The sequence below is a fragment of the Rhinatrema bivittatum genome, chromosome 6 (genome assembly GCF_901001135.1).
Source record: "Rhinatrema bivittatum chromosome 6, aRhiBiv1.1, whole genome shotgun sequence".
NCBI lineage: Eukaryota > Metazoa > Chordata > Amphibia > Gymnophiona > Rhinatrematidae > Rhinatrema > Rhinatrema bivittatum.
In genome coordinates, this window is record NC_042620.1 from 63,528,297 (window position 1) to 63,542,611 (window position 14,315).

Genomic DNA, 14,315 nt, shown 5'->3' on the forward strand with positions numbered 1-14,315 from the left:
TTGTCCTCTTTGAAATAGTGAGTAATCCTCCCATCCACTAAGTGACAGGATATCCGACACATTACTGTGTTCAGAGGAGTGTGAATCTGTCTTACCTGGGTGGTAATGGATAACACTGAGAAACCCTGGATTACCAAGGTTACAACTGGAGGCTTTAGTATCAAATGATGATGTGGTTGTGCCTGGGGGTAATTACACCTCCCTTTGATGTGGAGGGGAGCCTAGATGATGGTGGCTCTCTGTCAGATTACACCTGAAGGTCAGGCTGGACTGAAGAGTAGCCCATTTGCTGGGATGAGGCTGATGGCCTAACCAGGTGAGGGTATTAAGTATTATTAAGCTGGCATGAATATGGTCACATGTTTGTACATGTTAAAAACCGCAGCCCTTGATATCCACATGAAGGACCGCATTTTTAAAGCGTTGTTTGCGCTAAAAGGCCCACATGCAGAGTATGTGGGCTGCCTATGAGCAATGCAGATTTTAAAAGCCGCTAATTACACACATATATATGCACATGCGCGAGCTAAAAAAAAGGCTGAAAAGGGTCAGGGCATGGGAGGGGCATGGGCATTCCAGGGCAGAGCCAACAGTTATGCATGCAAATCCATATTTTAAAATTGTACGCTGCAGCATGCGGCAGCTTGTTAGCCACATATATTTACTGCTGCTCCTGATGAGGTATAAATCTGCAGAAATCACATTTTAGGCCTAATATGACAAGATGAGGGGCTGGATCAACTGGGGGGACTGCAGTCTGAAGAAGCAGAGGAGTCTGGATGACCTTGAGAATCTGTACAAACTGGTGGACTATTTGGTAAAACTGGGAATGTCTTTTGTGTGAGCATGTTTTAAAATCCACTTACCTGCTCGCCTTAATGCTGACAAAGTCCTAAGGAAGATAATCGTAGTACTTTTGCTTGAGTAACAGCTTAAAATTAGGAGTACACTTACACGTGGTAGGTGTATTTTAAATCATACATGTGCAACTGTGCGCATGATTTAGAGTTCCAGCGTATGTCCAATCTTGTGCTCATATGCATGCACACTTGTTGTTTTAAAGTCACCATCCCTTTGTTTATATTCATTTGTCAAGCAATAATTTCATTGTATGATTTTGTATTGGAAGATATGAACAAGAAGGAGCTGGATAGCGCTGGCTAGAGATGTGTCGGGGGAAATTTTATTCCAGTTTATTTTTTCATTTTGAGGCAGGTTTTTTTTTTTTTATTTGAGTTATAGTTCATTTAATATTTCTTTTGGTTATGTTAGTTTGGCCTCCTCATAAAAGGCTGAGCTGAGCTGAACCAGGGATCTACTTAACGATTGGGTACTTGACAGGTACATGTAACCTGGATTGGCCACTGTTGGAAACAGGATGCTGGGCTTGATTGACCCTTAGTCTGACTCAGAATGGCAACATCTTATGTTCCTCTGCTCTTATGGGCCCCTCTGCTCCTACCACTCACAAATAAGCCAGGTCTGGGGCCTTTCCCACCCCTACTTACCTTTTCTGTGGGAGGTCTTTCTTATAGATAAGGGCAGGAGGAAACTTCAGCCAGTTCTGCTTCGCTAACTTCCGATCCATAATGGCACCAGCTGGCATTGAGACTGACACCAATGTTTTACAGCCATAAAACAAAATTGCATTGATTTCTAGGACATCTGGTGCCATTATGGAATGTGAGCAGGCAGGGTACGAGCAATAGGGGCTCATTCCTGTCCCTTTCCACACTGAAGTCACCATAGAAAGGGGTAAGTGGGCACTAGGAATGCCTTGGCCTGGCTTATTTGTGAGGAGGACGCAGGAGGTGGAGGGGCCCGTGGAGATCAGGCACTTTGTAGACTCATTTTTTATAAAAGTGTTAGACTTTCAGAGGGAAGTTTATAACAGGTCATGTAGGACTAAAGTCTATGAGTATTTCCTATCCGCAGTCTTTAATCTGAAGTCTCAAAGCAGACTTTTGCGCATAAGTCCGCTTTGAAAATTCCCTGTACGCATGCACAGAAAACAGGTGTAACTTTATGCATGTCTATTTATACAAAAATTTTCAAAAACCAAAGATATGCATGTAAATGCTTTCCCCACACTAACTCCATCCCTAAGAACACCTCTTGCTAGAGTAGGCAAAACCTTACATAAAATAAGGTTTTGCAGATTCTTTTATACTCACAATCCCCTAATTGATTTTCAAAGCCCCACTTAATGCGCATAAAATAGGATTTTTTTGTGCATAAACCACTTTGAAAATGAAGCCCTGGTCAGGAGGCCCCCCCAAGCTGGCCAAAAGTTCCGTTTGTGTCCAACGAGGGGTCCGGGAGCGGAACCGCGGTGGACCACGTGACGGCCGCGTCACTCCGACGTGACGCAGACGTCACGTGCTCCTCGCAAAGGAATAGAGGAATGGCTTCCTGACTCCCCGCTGGACCACCAGGGAATTTTGGTAAGTCTTGGGGGGGGATTAAGGAGGGTGAGGGGTTTAAATTTTTATTTAGGGAACCGGTGCACGTATGGACATAGACTCAACTTATGGAATTCTCCATATGTCCATATTGACCGAAATTGACCCCCCTTTTCGACTTATGGACTTATGAACATAAACTTTTTGTCTGCACATCCCTATTATCCATGATCTTTTCTCTTCGTTTTTATACGGTCCTCCCACCATATTCCAGACAGCATATCCAGGCAAATCTCAGGAGCTCTCACTGGCATGGTGGCTGGAGGACAGTCTCCATCAAGACTAACCCTTACTGCCGGTCTAAGACCAGCAAGGGTTGCCACAGAGGCAACAGTCAATCAGTCTTCTCTCCCTGCCTGAGTCTCTGTTACCTCCATGGTACTTCCAGACCCTGCTGGCTCCAGCAGAAAGCAGACTTGAACATATGTGAAGTGCTACAGACTGAGTCAATGGACCAGACCCTAGTTCCTATTTTAAAGTAGCTGTGAAAAATTATTTTAGAATTTCTAGCTAATCTTGGATTTGAATTATCCTTTGATTTTCTTTCTTCAATTCTTTTGATCAAAAAGCTAATTTCTGTAAAATGTAGGCACTTTTATTCCAGATAGCAGCTCCCATTGTCCAGATCGATAACATGCTTGTGTGTACGCCAGTGTTTTACTGTCTGAAATCTCAAATGAGATAACATCAAACATTTTTCTGTTCTTAGGTTTAGATGCTGATGGAATATACAGAGTGAGTGGCAATTTGTCAACAATACAGAAGTTACGATTTATTGTTAACCAAGGTAAGTTACTACTACTTATCATTTCTATAGCACTACCAGACATAATTATTGTGTTGCTTTTGAGCATGTTTTTCAGTTTTTTTATTAGTTTTAAAGAAAAAGATTTTCTTGAAATCTGATCCCTTTTGAAGGATTCACTGCTAATATTTTCATCTAATATGTGTTTATCTGATCTCAAAATGAAAGGAACTACTTTAAAAGTTATTACAGCATCTGAAATTATTCAAGTAATAATGGCCAATGAGAAGAGTATTTCCTGACAGTTAATGTCTGTCTGGAAAGTTGTGACCCCCATGACTTATCCCAGCCGATCATTAAAGTACAGGAAATGCCCAGAACTGAGGTCATTATTTCTATTGTGAACCATTTCCTTTTAAACAAATGATATATTTTTTTGAAACAGATGGACTATCTTATAATGAAAGTAAATACAAATTGTGATGTCCTTCTTAAACCAACCATTATATGTCTGGATTACCAACCTGAAAGGCATGAGGTTAGCATCCACTGGATTGAATCACCTGAAAAATATTATAAAGGCCAAATAACACAGAACCTGAAGTGTTTTCTTATTATGATAAAACTCTTTTTATTGTATTATGGCACTGATGTAAAAATGGTGCTTTGACCATGGAAATGGTGGGTTTTAAAATTGCCTACCCGATGTGTGGGTACACTTGTGTGTAAATAGCTTGTATGCATGTTCATTTACCTATAGTGAGCAAAGGGATTACCAAAGGCAGAATTGGGGGTTGAGAGGTTTTGGGCATACTTTTGCATTTTCAAAATTTTCAGCATATATTTTCTCAAAAGCGTTCTGCACACAAAATAGCTAGTGCAACTGTGTGAGGGTAATTTTGGTGGGCTACTTTTCAAAGCTAATTTGTGTTCATAAGATAACTTGGAAATTGGTGAAACTTATGCACATATTTCATTTAAAATGTAAATGGGCTTTTACAAAATGCCCCCAAAATGCTCTGCTGTTTCCTATAGCCCCAGTGGTATCTGACAGACTCACAGAGAAGGCAATAATCAAAACCCTTTCTGTGGGAAAAAACCAGCATTCTATCTGCAGAAATCAGGACTTTGGATAATGCCCCCAAGTAAAAGTACACACGTTGTTCACCAACATGGTGTACTTTATCCCATTGACTGAAGAGGCGGTCCTGGGGGCAGAAAGAGGACAGAGACACTAACAATGCAAGTAGTTTTAATTATTGAAAATTACATGCATTATTTCTGCTGGAAATATTACCCACAGAGAAGGCAGGCAGACATTTCTGCATGTAATTTTTCTTAGGCAATAATGAAAGCAAGCCTACCCGCAAAGTTTTGCTTTCATTATTGTTGCAAACCCCATGGGTTAATGTTACCCATGAGTTTTGTGGCAGCCCAGAGAAACTGATTATTGCCACCTGACAGGGTCCTTCATCAAAATGTGTCATGGCATTAATGCATGCACGCCATAATGCATGCTATAATAGCAATATCGCATGGCATGAATGCAAATTTCAGGAAGGGGTAGGATTAGGGAGGAGGTTGGGTGGTATTTATGAAAATGAGGGGTCATATTGCACTATATGATACATAATGCATGCTTTTATTGTAGGAAATAACTACACCTTTTTCTTTTTCCTGGTGTTAAGCTGTGCGATATGACTGAAATGGCTGTAATGCAATTTGTGCTAAATTTTTTGAATTGTGTTTTGGCCATTTCTGGGCTTGGGAGGGGAGAGGGAATGGAGTGGAGTGGAGAGAGAGAGAGAGAGCATTTGAGAGTAGACGTGATTTGGCCAGCCATGGGAAAATTTGTTTTCCTGCGGTTCGGGCCGGTTTGTTTTTTTTGGCCGCCTCGAATTTCAGGGTTAGTGCTCACTAACCCTGAAAAACGAATTTTCCCAAAATACACATCCCTATCTGAGAGTACTTTCACAGTATGCAACTATTTATATGCCTATAGGAGGGGCAGCTAATAGCTCAAAGTGAAATGTTGGTGCTGATTTAGGGGGCAGGTTTTCATGCATTGTGAGACGTATGAACAGCACAGTACACCTCACTGAAGATTTGACGTCATTTGGAGTGAGAAAAGTCTCACAAAGATGAAATTTTGTACCATGTTCTCTCACCCAGCTTGATGGTACCCAGTTATAGAGTTCATCAAGCTAGGGCAAGAGAACATAGTAGAAATGTCATCTTTGTGAGACTTTCCTCACTCCAAATGACATCAAATCTTCACCAAGGTGTACTGTGCTGTTTGTACTTCTCACTCTGCATGAAAAACTAGTCCCTAATCCCTAAACCACCACCACCACCTCACCTCAAGCTATTAGCTGGCCCTCCTATAGACATATAAATACCTGACTACTATAATAACCTTATAAATACTATCTCTCTCTCTCAGCAAAATAGGAAGTATCACAGGGTGCAAAAAAATTTACTGCACCATGGAATGCTACCTATGCAAAGCAGGCATTAGGCCTGCAATATTACAGCATTTTGATGAATCTAGGGGATAGTTTCTATGATATGAAAGACTAGACTAATAGAGATTGAAAAATATAGAGTTTTGCATGTAAAAATTAGCATGTATGCACATAAGTAGCCTATACTTGCATAATCACTATTTAATAAAAGTTGAAAGTACATGCATATTTTATTTTCATGCACACATATACATGTGGAAAAAGAGCAGTCTAGAAGCGTCCTGGGGCAGGGCCCCAATAGTTATGCATGTAAGATGCTGTTTAAAAGACATCCGCATAGATTTGGCAACTCACTTGAATAATTTTACACCTGCTAATTATCTTGCATAATTGATATGACTAGTCTGGGTGGACTGGAGGAAGTTCAGGTTGAAGAACCAGGAGGGTCTTGATGACCTGGTAATTTCAATTACTCATGCATGTTTTAAAATATACCAACTTGCAGGCGGTGCCCCCCCAGACCCTAGACCCCTCCCCCTAATATCTTCATGTGCCCTGCTGGGAGCGAAGTACACAGTTCCCTGCTCCCAGCTCTTCCAGCGTGGATCTGACAAGGGAGTGAAGCAGAATATTAGAAATGTGAGTGGGTGGGTCATTCGGGTGGGGGTGCCTCCTGATTTTGATTTTTAAGAAGAGGGGAAGGGGGCTGTATTGTGAGCCCAAAGGGCAGTATTTGATCATTTAGGGGAGGGTTGGAGTATGGGATGCGTGGCCCAATGGGGCCAGATGTGAAATTTGATAGGAGAAGGAGGGGATTGAGCCACAGGCCCTTTTACATCTTTTTTATTTTTTAACAGCGTTACTTACCTGGATATCTTTTGAAGATATCCAAATAAGTAGCAATCTATCCGGTGACAAGGCCAGATAACTTAAAAACCTAAGCAGCTATATTCAAACATAGCCAATTGGGTTTTTAAGTTAACCGGCTTCTGAATACAATTCCAGGTTTTTTTTATTTTGCAATCTCTGCGTGAATTTTCACATGGGTACTTTGCACCTGCTTCAAAGCATATGAGGGTGAAATGTAACTCGAATTTTCAAAGGGAAACTCTCAAAATTGCTCCTAAAGTTGTCAGTCTGGAAATTTTGATGAGCACTAACTAGTCTGTTGACAAAAAATGTTAAATAGATATACATGCAGACATAATCTGGATGGCAGTGTATTAGTTTGGGATATGATTTGTTAGGAACTGAACTGAGAGAAGGATGTGGAGAGATTATTTTAAGAGAGACAAAATGTGTCTTTCTTGTAGACTGCAATAGAAACCCAGGAAGCAAAATCATGGTATTTTACTCTGTCTTCAACCCCACTTAACTAACTGAAATACAAGTTTTCTAGTGCTACTATTTTCATATAAATATTTTGATACTGGGCAGAACATAGATGTCACTATCAAAATGCTGCTGTTATTTTTTTTCCCAATTGCATTTAAATCCTTAAAACTAAAGCATTCCTTTTCATTGATAATAGTTTTTTAATCTTTATAGAAGATCATTGAAAACTGTAGCAGCGGTTGAGAAGGCAAGTGCAATCTTAACCATAATGAACATAAGAAATTGCCATGCTGGGTCAGACCAAGGGTCGATCAAGCCCAGCATCCTGTTTCCAACAGAGGCCAAACCAGGCCACAAGAACCTGGCAATTATCCAAACACTAAGAAGATCCCATGCTACTGATGCAATTAATAGCAGTGGCTATTCCCTAAGTAATCTTGATTAATAGCCGTTAATGGACTTCTCCTCCAAGAACTTATCCAAATCTTTTTTGAACCCAGCTCACTAACTGCACTAACTAACTAATTCCAGAGCTTTATTGTGTGTTGAGTGAAAAAGAATTTTCTCCGATTAGTCTTAAATGTGCTACTTGCTAACGTCATGGAATGCCCCCTAGTCCTTCTATTATTCGAAAGTGTAAATAACCGAGTCATATCTACTCGTTCATGACCTCTCATGATCTTAAAGACCTCTATCATATCCCCCCTTAGCTGTTTCTTCTCCAAGCTGAACAGCCCTAACCTCTTCAGCCTTTCCTCATAGGGGAGCTGCTCCATCCCCTTTATCATTTTGGTTGCCCTTCTCTGTACCTTTTCCATCGCAACTATATCTTTTTTGAGATGTGGCGACCAGAATTGTACACAGTATTCAAGGTGTGGTCTCACCATGGAGCGATATAGAGGCATTATGACATTTTCCGTTTTATTAACCATTCCCTTCCTAATAATTCCTAACATTCTTTTTGCTTTTTTGACTGCTGCAGCACACTGAGCCAACGATTTTAAAGTATTATCCACTATGATGCCTAGAACTTTTGACAATGTGACAATGTGAAACTTCCAGTTTAGACTCTTGAGGGCACCAAAATGTATTTATAAATTGACTTTTATCAGCCATCCTAAAATTGCAGCATGATAACACTAGCAATGGAATTCTAATATTAATGAAAGATGCAACAAACTCTTCACAATATCATTTTAACTAGTTGTGACCATATCAATTTTTGCCTGTATTTTTGTGAACATATTCGCAACACAAAAACACCCCTCTGCCAGTATCTAATAAGACATTCATCCATAAAACTACTGGTTAGGTCTTTTGGACCTTTTTTTCAGTGGTAAATATTTGGTATTAGTTGTCACTGGCATTCTACTGACATATGATTTGTTTTGTTTATTTTAGAAAATTGGGATCAGAATTTCATTTTCTCTTCTTCTAGTCACAATGCTCAAGTATTATGGCCCATTGCTATGTAAAGCCCTTTTGCAAAAACCTCTTATTTTAATTGCCTCTACACAGAAACAGGATCTCTCCATATCTTCCAGATGCAACAAGTGGCCTCATCATAGTGTTTTGAGTTGGTTGTCATGGAGATGTATCCAAAATTTGTACATCAGCATCCTATTCTTAGCAGTATTATGACCCCTGGTATATAATTGTGTGGTACTTTTATACACAGTAGAAAATCTAATATTGCTCTAAGCCTACTAATGAATATTACTACCAGGAAATGCAATGAGAATGAATTGAATACATGAAACCATGAAAAGCAGAAATCCAGTACAAGGCCAGAGCTGATGTGTGTCCTCTTGCAGGCCCAGAAGTGCCCCACACCCTGTGCAAGGAGTAATGGTGCTGCAGGGCCAGCCAGATCTCACGCATACATACTAGCTCTGACCCCCTCACTGCATTTCCTTACTGATCAGCTGTGCTTTCCCCCTGTGAGTCTGATTCCACTCTAATTGGGGATGACTTATCCCCGATAAAAAAGCAACCTGCGACACTAGTCTCAAATCAGGGACAGTCCCTGATAACTGGGGATGTCTGGTAACCTTATTTTATGGCTGTGTGTTGCATGGCAGGACCATAAAATGAAATGGGCTAGCCAGCACTATTTTCAAACTGTGATCTGATGGGGCAGGAGTGACCTGCCGATCGCTTCTGCATCTTTCTGCTCTTCAGACCCCAGAAAACAGAGAAGATACCGCTGAGGAGAGATGGGGGGTCTTATTTGGAAGGCTGAAGAGTTTATTTTGTTGTGTTGGCACTGCAGCTCTCCTGTTTTTTGTTTTTGTTTTTTTTTTACTTTCTGAAAGTCAATGAAAAAAAAAAGCAAATTTCAGAGGGTTTACCTTCATTTTTATTCTAAATGACAGGAACCACAGTTATTTTATTGCCTTTTTCATTTTATTTAAAAAAATGTATATCTCAATACTGTCACCATACCACGGCAATGAGTTGCTGTAGCCTGGATAGTTGCAAACAAAGAGACCTCATACAAATGTGGCTGGGTTACCTGTGCAGTGCCCAGAACGCCACTCTAGTTGTGCGGTGATAGCTTTACGAAGTGCACCGTCATCAAAGATCAAATCATTGGTCTCTTTGTTGTGGGATGAAAGTAAAGACAACTTGTGTCAATTATTTAGCTAAATTTAGCTAAATTATTTTGCTAAATAATTGACACAAGTTGTCTTTACTTTCATCCCACAACAAAGAGACCAATGATTTGATCTTTGATGACGGTGCACTTCGTAAAGCTATCACCGCACAACTAGAGTGGCGTTCTGGGCACTGCACAGGTAACCCAGCCACATTTGTATGAGGTCTCTTTGTTTGCAACTATCCAGGCTACAGCAACTCATTGCCGTGGTATGGTGATGGTATTTAGAAATTTGTCTATTTAAGATTCCATCTCTCTGACAGTTTTTTGGTATCTTTAGTATCTCAATACTGTAGCATACAATAATTCCAGATACATCTGAGGACTTTTCTTTATCTGCAAAAGTAAGAGTTAGGATTTCTTACCTGTTTACTGAATCTAATAAACTCATATATATGCTTGGATGGGAGACTTAAAATATTCCCTGATAAAGTTTTAAAGCAAAGAAGAAAGTGAGAACCATGCTTATGCAGGGATTTCTAACACTTTTAGCTTTGAGACTATTTCAAATTATTTCATCTTTGCTAAATCAAGGCCCTTCCCCTGTGTTTGGATTTGATTGGTCATTCTAAGAGAAGTTATCATGCACCTGGACAAATGGAAGGACTGAATCACTCCTATTGCCCTTTGAGCCCTGGTGGAAACGGGCTGAAAAGCCACTGAGTTTATGAACATCATCAAAATAAAAAGATAACATAGGAGAAAATAGGTCTGCATAAAAGGAATTTCATGGTATTCACATTTTGGGATCAGTGTTCCCAGGTAACAACATTGAATAGGGAAGGAAGATTTTTTCAAGGTATTTAAAAAAAAACAAAAAACGTTTATATAAAGCATAACCAAAATACCTGCAATATGCCACCTTGCCAAAACTATCACTGCAGTGCAAACTCTCCTAGTTACACTTGAGGGAACCATGCTGATCCTGACTATCTATCCTGGGAGACTTCCTTTGAGGTTCTGATCACAATTTTCAAAGGTTGGGGCCTGTGTACATTATGGACAGTGAGGATAATCCAAAGGGTAACACTCAGGGGCAGATTTTAAAGCCCTACGCACGCCGAGTCTATTTTACACAGGCCTGGCGACGTGCGCAAGCCCCGGAACATGCATATGTCCCGTGGCTCAGAAAAAGGGGTGGGTAATGGGTGGTCCGGGGCGGGGGCATGGCCAGAGGCCTCCATAGGGTCTCTAGGCCAGGGGATCGTGCGCCGGCACTTGGCTGGTGCACGCAAAGTAAGCCTGCCCAGAGGCAGGCGCAAAACAGGAGGGTGGGGGGTTGTTTAAATTGGCTCCTTTTGATGGCCGAATAATTCAGCAAAGATTTGTTGTATTCGTGGGGAATCGCGATACGTTTCGCTTCCCCACAAATACAACGAATATGTCCCTATACGTTGCGGATTGCCAATTCGTAGGAACGAATGCACACCCCTATTATCAACTGACTTCATTTTTTTCAGGATAGATTTTCAGAGGGATAGCCGTGTTAGTCTGGTGTATCAAGCCCCAATAAATTTGGTTAGTCTTTAAGGTGCTACCTGCCTCTTGTCATTTTTTTCAGGATAGGTTAATTCAGTCCTGGTTCTATCCTATTCCTTTCAGGGACTTGTAAATCTGATTTCTGTAAGGAAAACAGGACTACAAGTCCATGTAGGTAATGGGGTAAAACCAGAATTAGATTAGCCTATTCAGAAAAACAAATGGAGTCTGTTGGCAGCCTTAGTCCGGAAAATAAATATTCAAAGAGTACATAATATGAAAGAGCCATCACAACTCCAACAATGCCCTCCACTCCTCTCATAGGCATGCCTACAAAAAGCAAAAAACAAAAAGGAAACGAAGCGACAAAAGGGAACAAAATAAACTAAAAAAGAAAAATATCCAAAAAAGAAATGTGCAAAAAACATTTTCTGACACCTAAGCTTTCTATTTTTCTTCTCCTATCTATAATCATCCATTTACTAGATACATCTACACCTTTTAATCCCCTTTCCAAGCACTCATTCACAGATGTATTTACTCCTGCACTAGGCTGGTGTGAATCCAGGCATGAGTACCGTCCACCACCACTGTTGCATGGCTCCCATTATTTCCAATGATATGTTTTAAATCTTAAAAACATATGCTACATTTGGGGAAGAACAAGGAAAGCTAGCTGCAGCAAAATTTCTTTACTGTCTACCACCACAAAAAAAAAAAAAAAATCAAAAAAACTTTTATGTAACTCATTGAGTATCTTTTGCCCATAAATTTTTCTAAGTCCTGATTTTGGATGAATTATGCCCAAAGTGAACAGCATTATCTCATCAACAATATCTGAAGCCCTGCTGATTAAGAGCAAGAGAAAGCCCCTAACTTAAAGTGCAATAAATGCCCTGCTCCCTAAATCAATAAAACTGAGAAACAAGTTTCCAAAGAACTAAGAGATGTTATACTCAAACTGTGGCCCACTTATGATCAACTGATCTTTTCTACTTTTAATGGGAAAAATAAATCATTGCTGAAAGATAATCTTGTCACATGGAAGCCAAAATGGTTCAGTATCAGTGTTTCTACTTGCACAAAAATGCCCTGCGGAATAGAATAAAGGGAATAATGTAGTTTGTTTTGCTGTAGCTGCTGTTTGATGGCAAAAGAAAAGCCAGAAAAAGGAAATACCTTGCTAAAAAAATAAAATGGAAAATAAATGCAGTTTGTAGAAAAATTAATGAGTTCTAGATACGAAGGGTTTGTGAAGAAAGAAAAAGGTTATTGGAATCTAAACTCCCCTTCTAGACATCCATGTTTCTTTTAATACCCTGGTCAGTTATGAAACTGACAAAGACATGGATTATTTTCCATTTTTCTTTCTCCTTTTCTGTATATTTATTTGATTTCTGATTCTGCACAACAGAGAGAGACAAACAGCTTCTTTTTGATTTGCTGTAATGTTTGATTCATGATCATACTTCCTGTTTAGTACAGTTAAAAGCAGAAGTCCTGATTTTCTGATTTGTAAGTTCAAGTTTGGATTCAATATAAAACCTTTTCTGGAATGAGCAGAAATCAAGAAAATGTTACTGAGTACATACATCTACTCAGAGATAGGGTACGGAAGTGAAACATGGACGTAACAGGGAATAGACTGTAAGGGAAATACATGTAGTTGAAAAGTGATGGCACAAGCGAATTCTAAAAATTAGATGGTAGGACATAGAAACATAAACATAGAAACATAGAAATGACGGCAGAAGAAGACCAAACGGCCCATCCAGTCTGCCCAGCAAGCTATGCACTTTATCCATTTTTTTTCCCTTTTTCTCTCTCCCACCTGTTACTATTGGCTTCCAGTACCCTCCAGCCCTAATTCCCCTCCACCCCACCACCAATTTAGAGAGCAGCTCCGTATCTGTATCCAAGTGACATCCAGCTCAATTAGGGGAAGCAACTGCTGTAACAAGCAGGCCACACCCTTGCCCCATACTCTTACCCACCCCTGTTTTTATTTTTTGTTTGTTTTTTTTATTTTTTTTTTGGAGATAGCAGCCCTCCATCCTTCCGCTCCGTGAAGGTGGAACACTAACTACTGGCCACTGGCATCCCGCTCCGTGAATGCCTCTGTGGCTAGCTACTGCCGCTCCGTGCAGTGTTTGAATGCCTCTGTGGCTACTGCCGCTCCGTGCAGTGTTTTTCTGCCTCCACTTTATTCACGCCCTCTAGACTTGATGGATCCACAGTGTTTATACATGAATTCAAGTGGGAGATTCATGATCTTTGACTGAAGTTGTGGTCAAAAGAAAAATGGAAAAGCTATGTTGGGGATTCAAAATGGTGACTGCTGCTTGTAGTATGCTCAGCTCCCGCCTCAACATTTTCCTTGTTATTTACTGATTACTTATTTTATCTTAAGCTATGGGTCATAAGAGGAAAGCAAGATATGGGGCTCTCCTTGCAGCCCCATCTGCATTTTCGCTGTTGGGTCTGATGGATGCTCATGTTTTCCATGGTCCTGTTCATTCTGAGGGAGAGCCACTGAGGAGTTCTATAAGGGAACATTTGCTTTTAACTCCTCTAGGTTTGTCAGCACTCCAGAGCCCTCCAGTGAGATCACCTTCCCTGGTTCCTGCTGTTAGCAGAGCCTCTACTCTGTGGTGAGGAAAGTAGCCAATAAGGGTGTGCATTCGTTTGCAACGTATTGGCAATCCGCAAGGTATATGCCATATTCGTTGTATTCGTGGGGGTCACGAAACGTGTGGCGAACCCCCACGAATACAACACATCACTAATGAATAAACCCCCACTCTCCTGACCCCCCCCCCCACAAGCCTATTTTCAAAAGGCCCGGCGATGCGCATAAAGCCCCGGGATGCATGTAAGTCCCGAGGTTTTACTAAAGGGGTGGAAAGGGGGCGGGGACAGAGGCCTGCAACACAGTGGCCACTGCCGCTGTGTCGAGGGATTGTATGATGGCACCGGCAGGCGCAAAAGGTAAAACAAAAATTGGGGGGGGGGGCGGTTAGAGTAGGGCTGGGGGGGGGGAAAGGTTAGGGGAAGGGGTGGGAAGATCAGGTTAGGGGGACGGGAATGGGGGAAGGCAGCGTGGCTCGGCACACGCAAGGTACAGAATTGTTCACCCCCTTGCGCGCGCCGACCCGGGTAGCACGCACACC

General features: G+C 41.0%; 1 protein-coding gene across 1 annotated transcript in view; it reads left to right on the forward strand.

Annotated features, from left to right (window-relative positions):
• ARHGAP15 (Rho GTPase activating protein 15) overlaps positions 1 to 14,315 on the forward strand; it is a 1,536,288-nt gene that overhangs the window by 998,132 nt on the left and 523,841 nt on the right. The window contains exon 12 of the mRNA XM_029605409.1: positions 3,172 to 3,249. Coding sequence (XP_029461269.1) covers positions 3,172 to 3,249 — 78 coding nt within the window. The remainder of the gene's footprint in view (positions 1 to 3,171; positions 3,250 to 14,315) is intronic.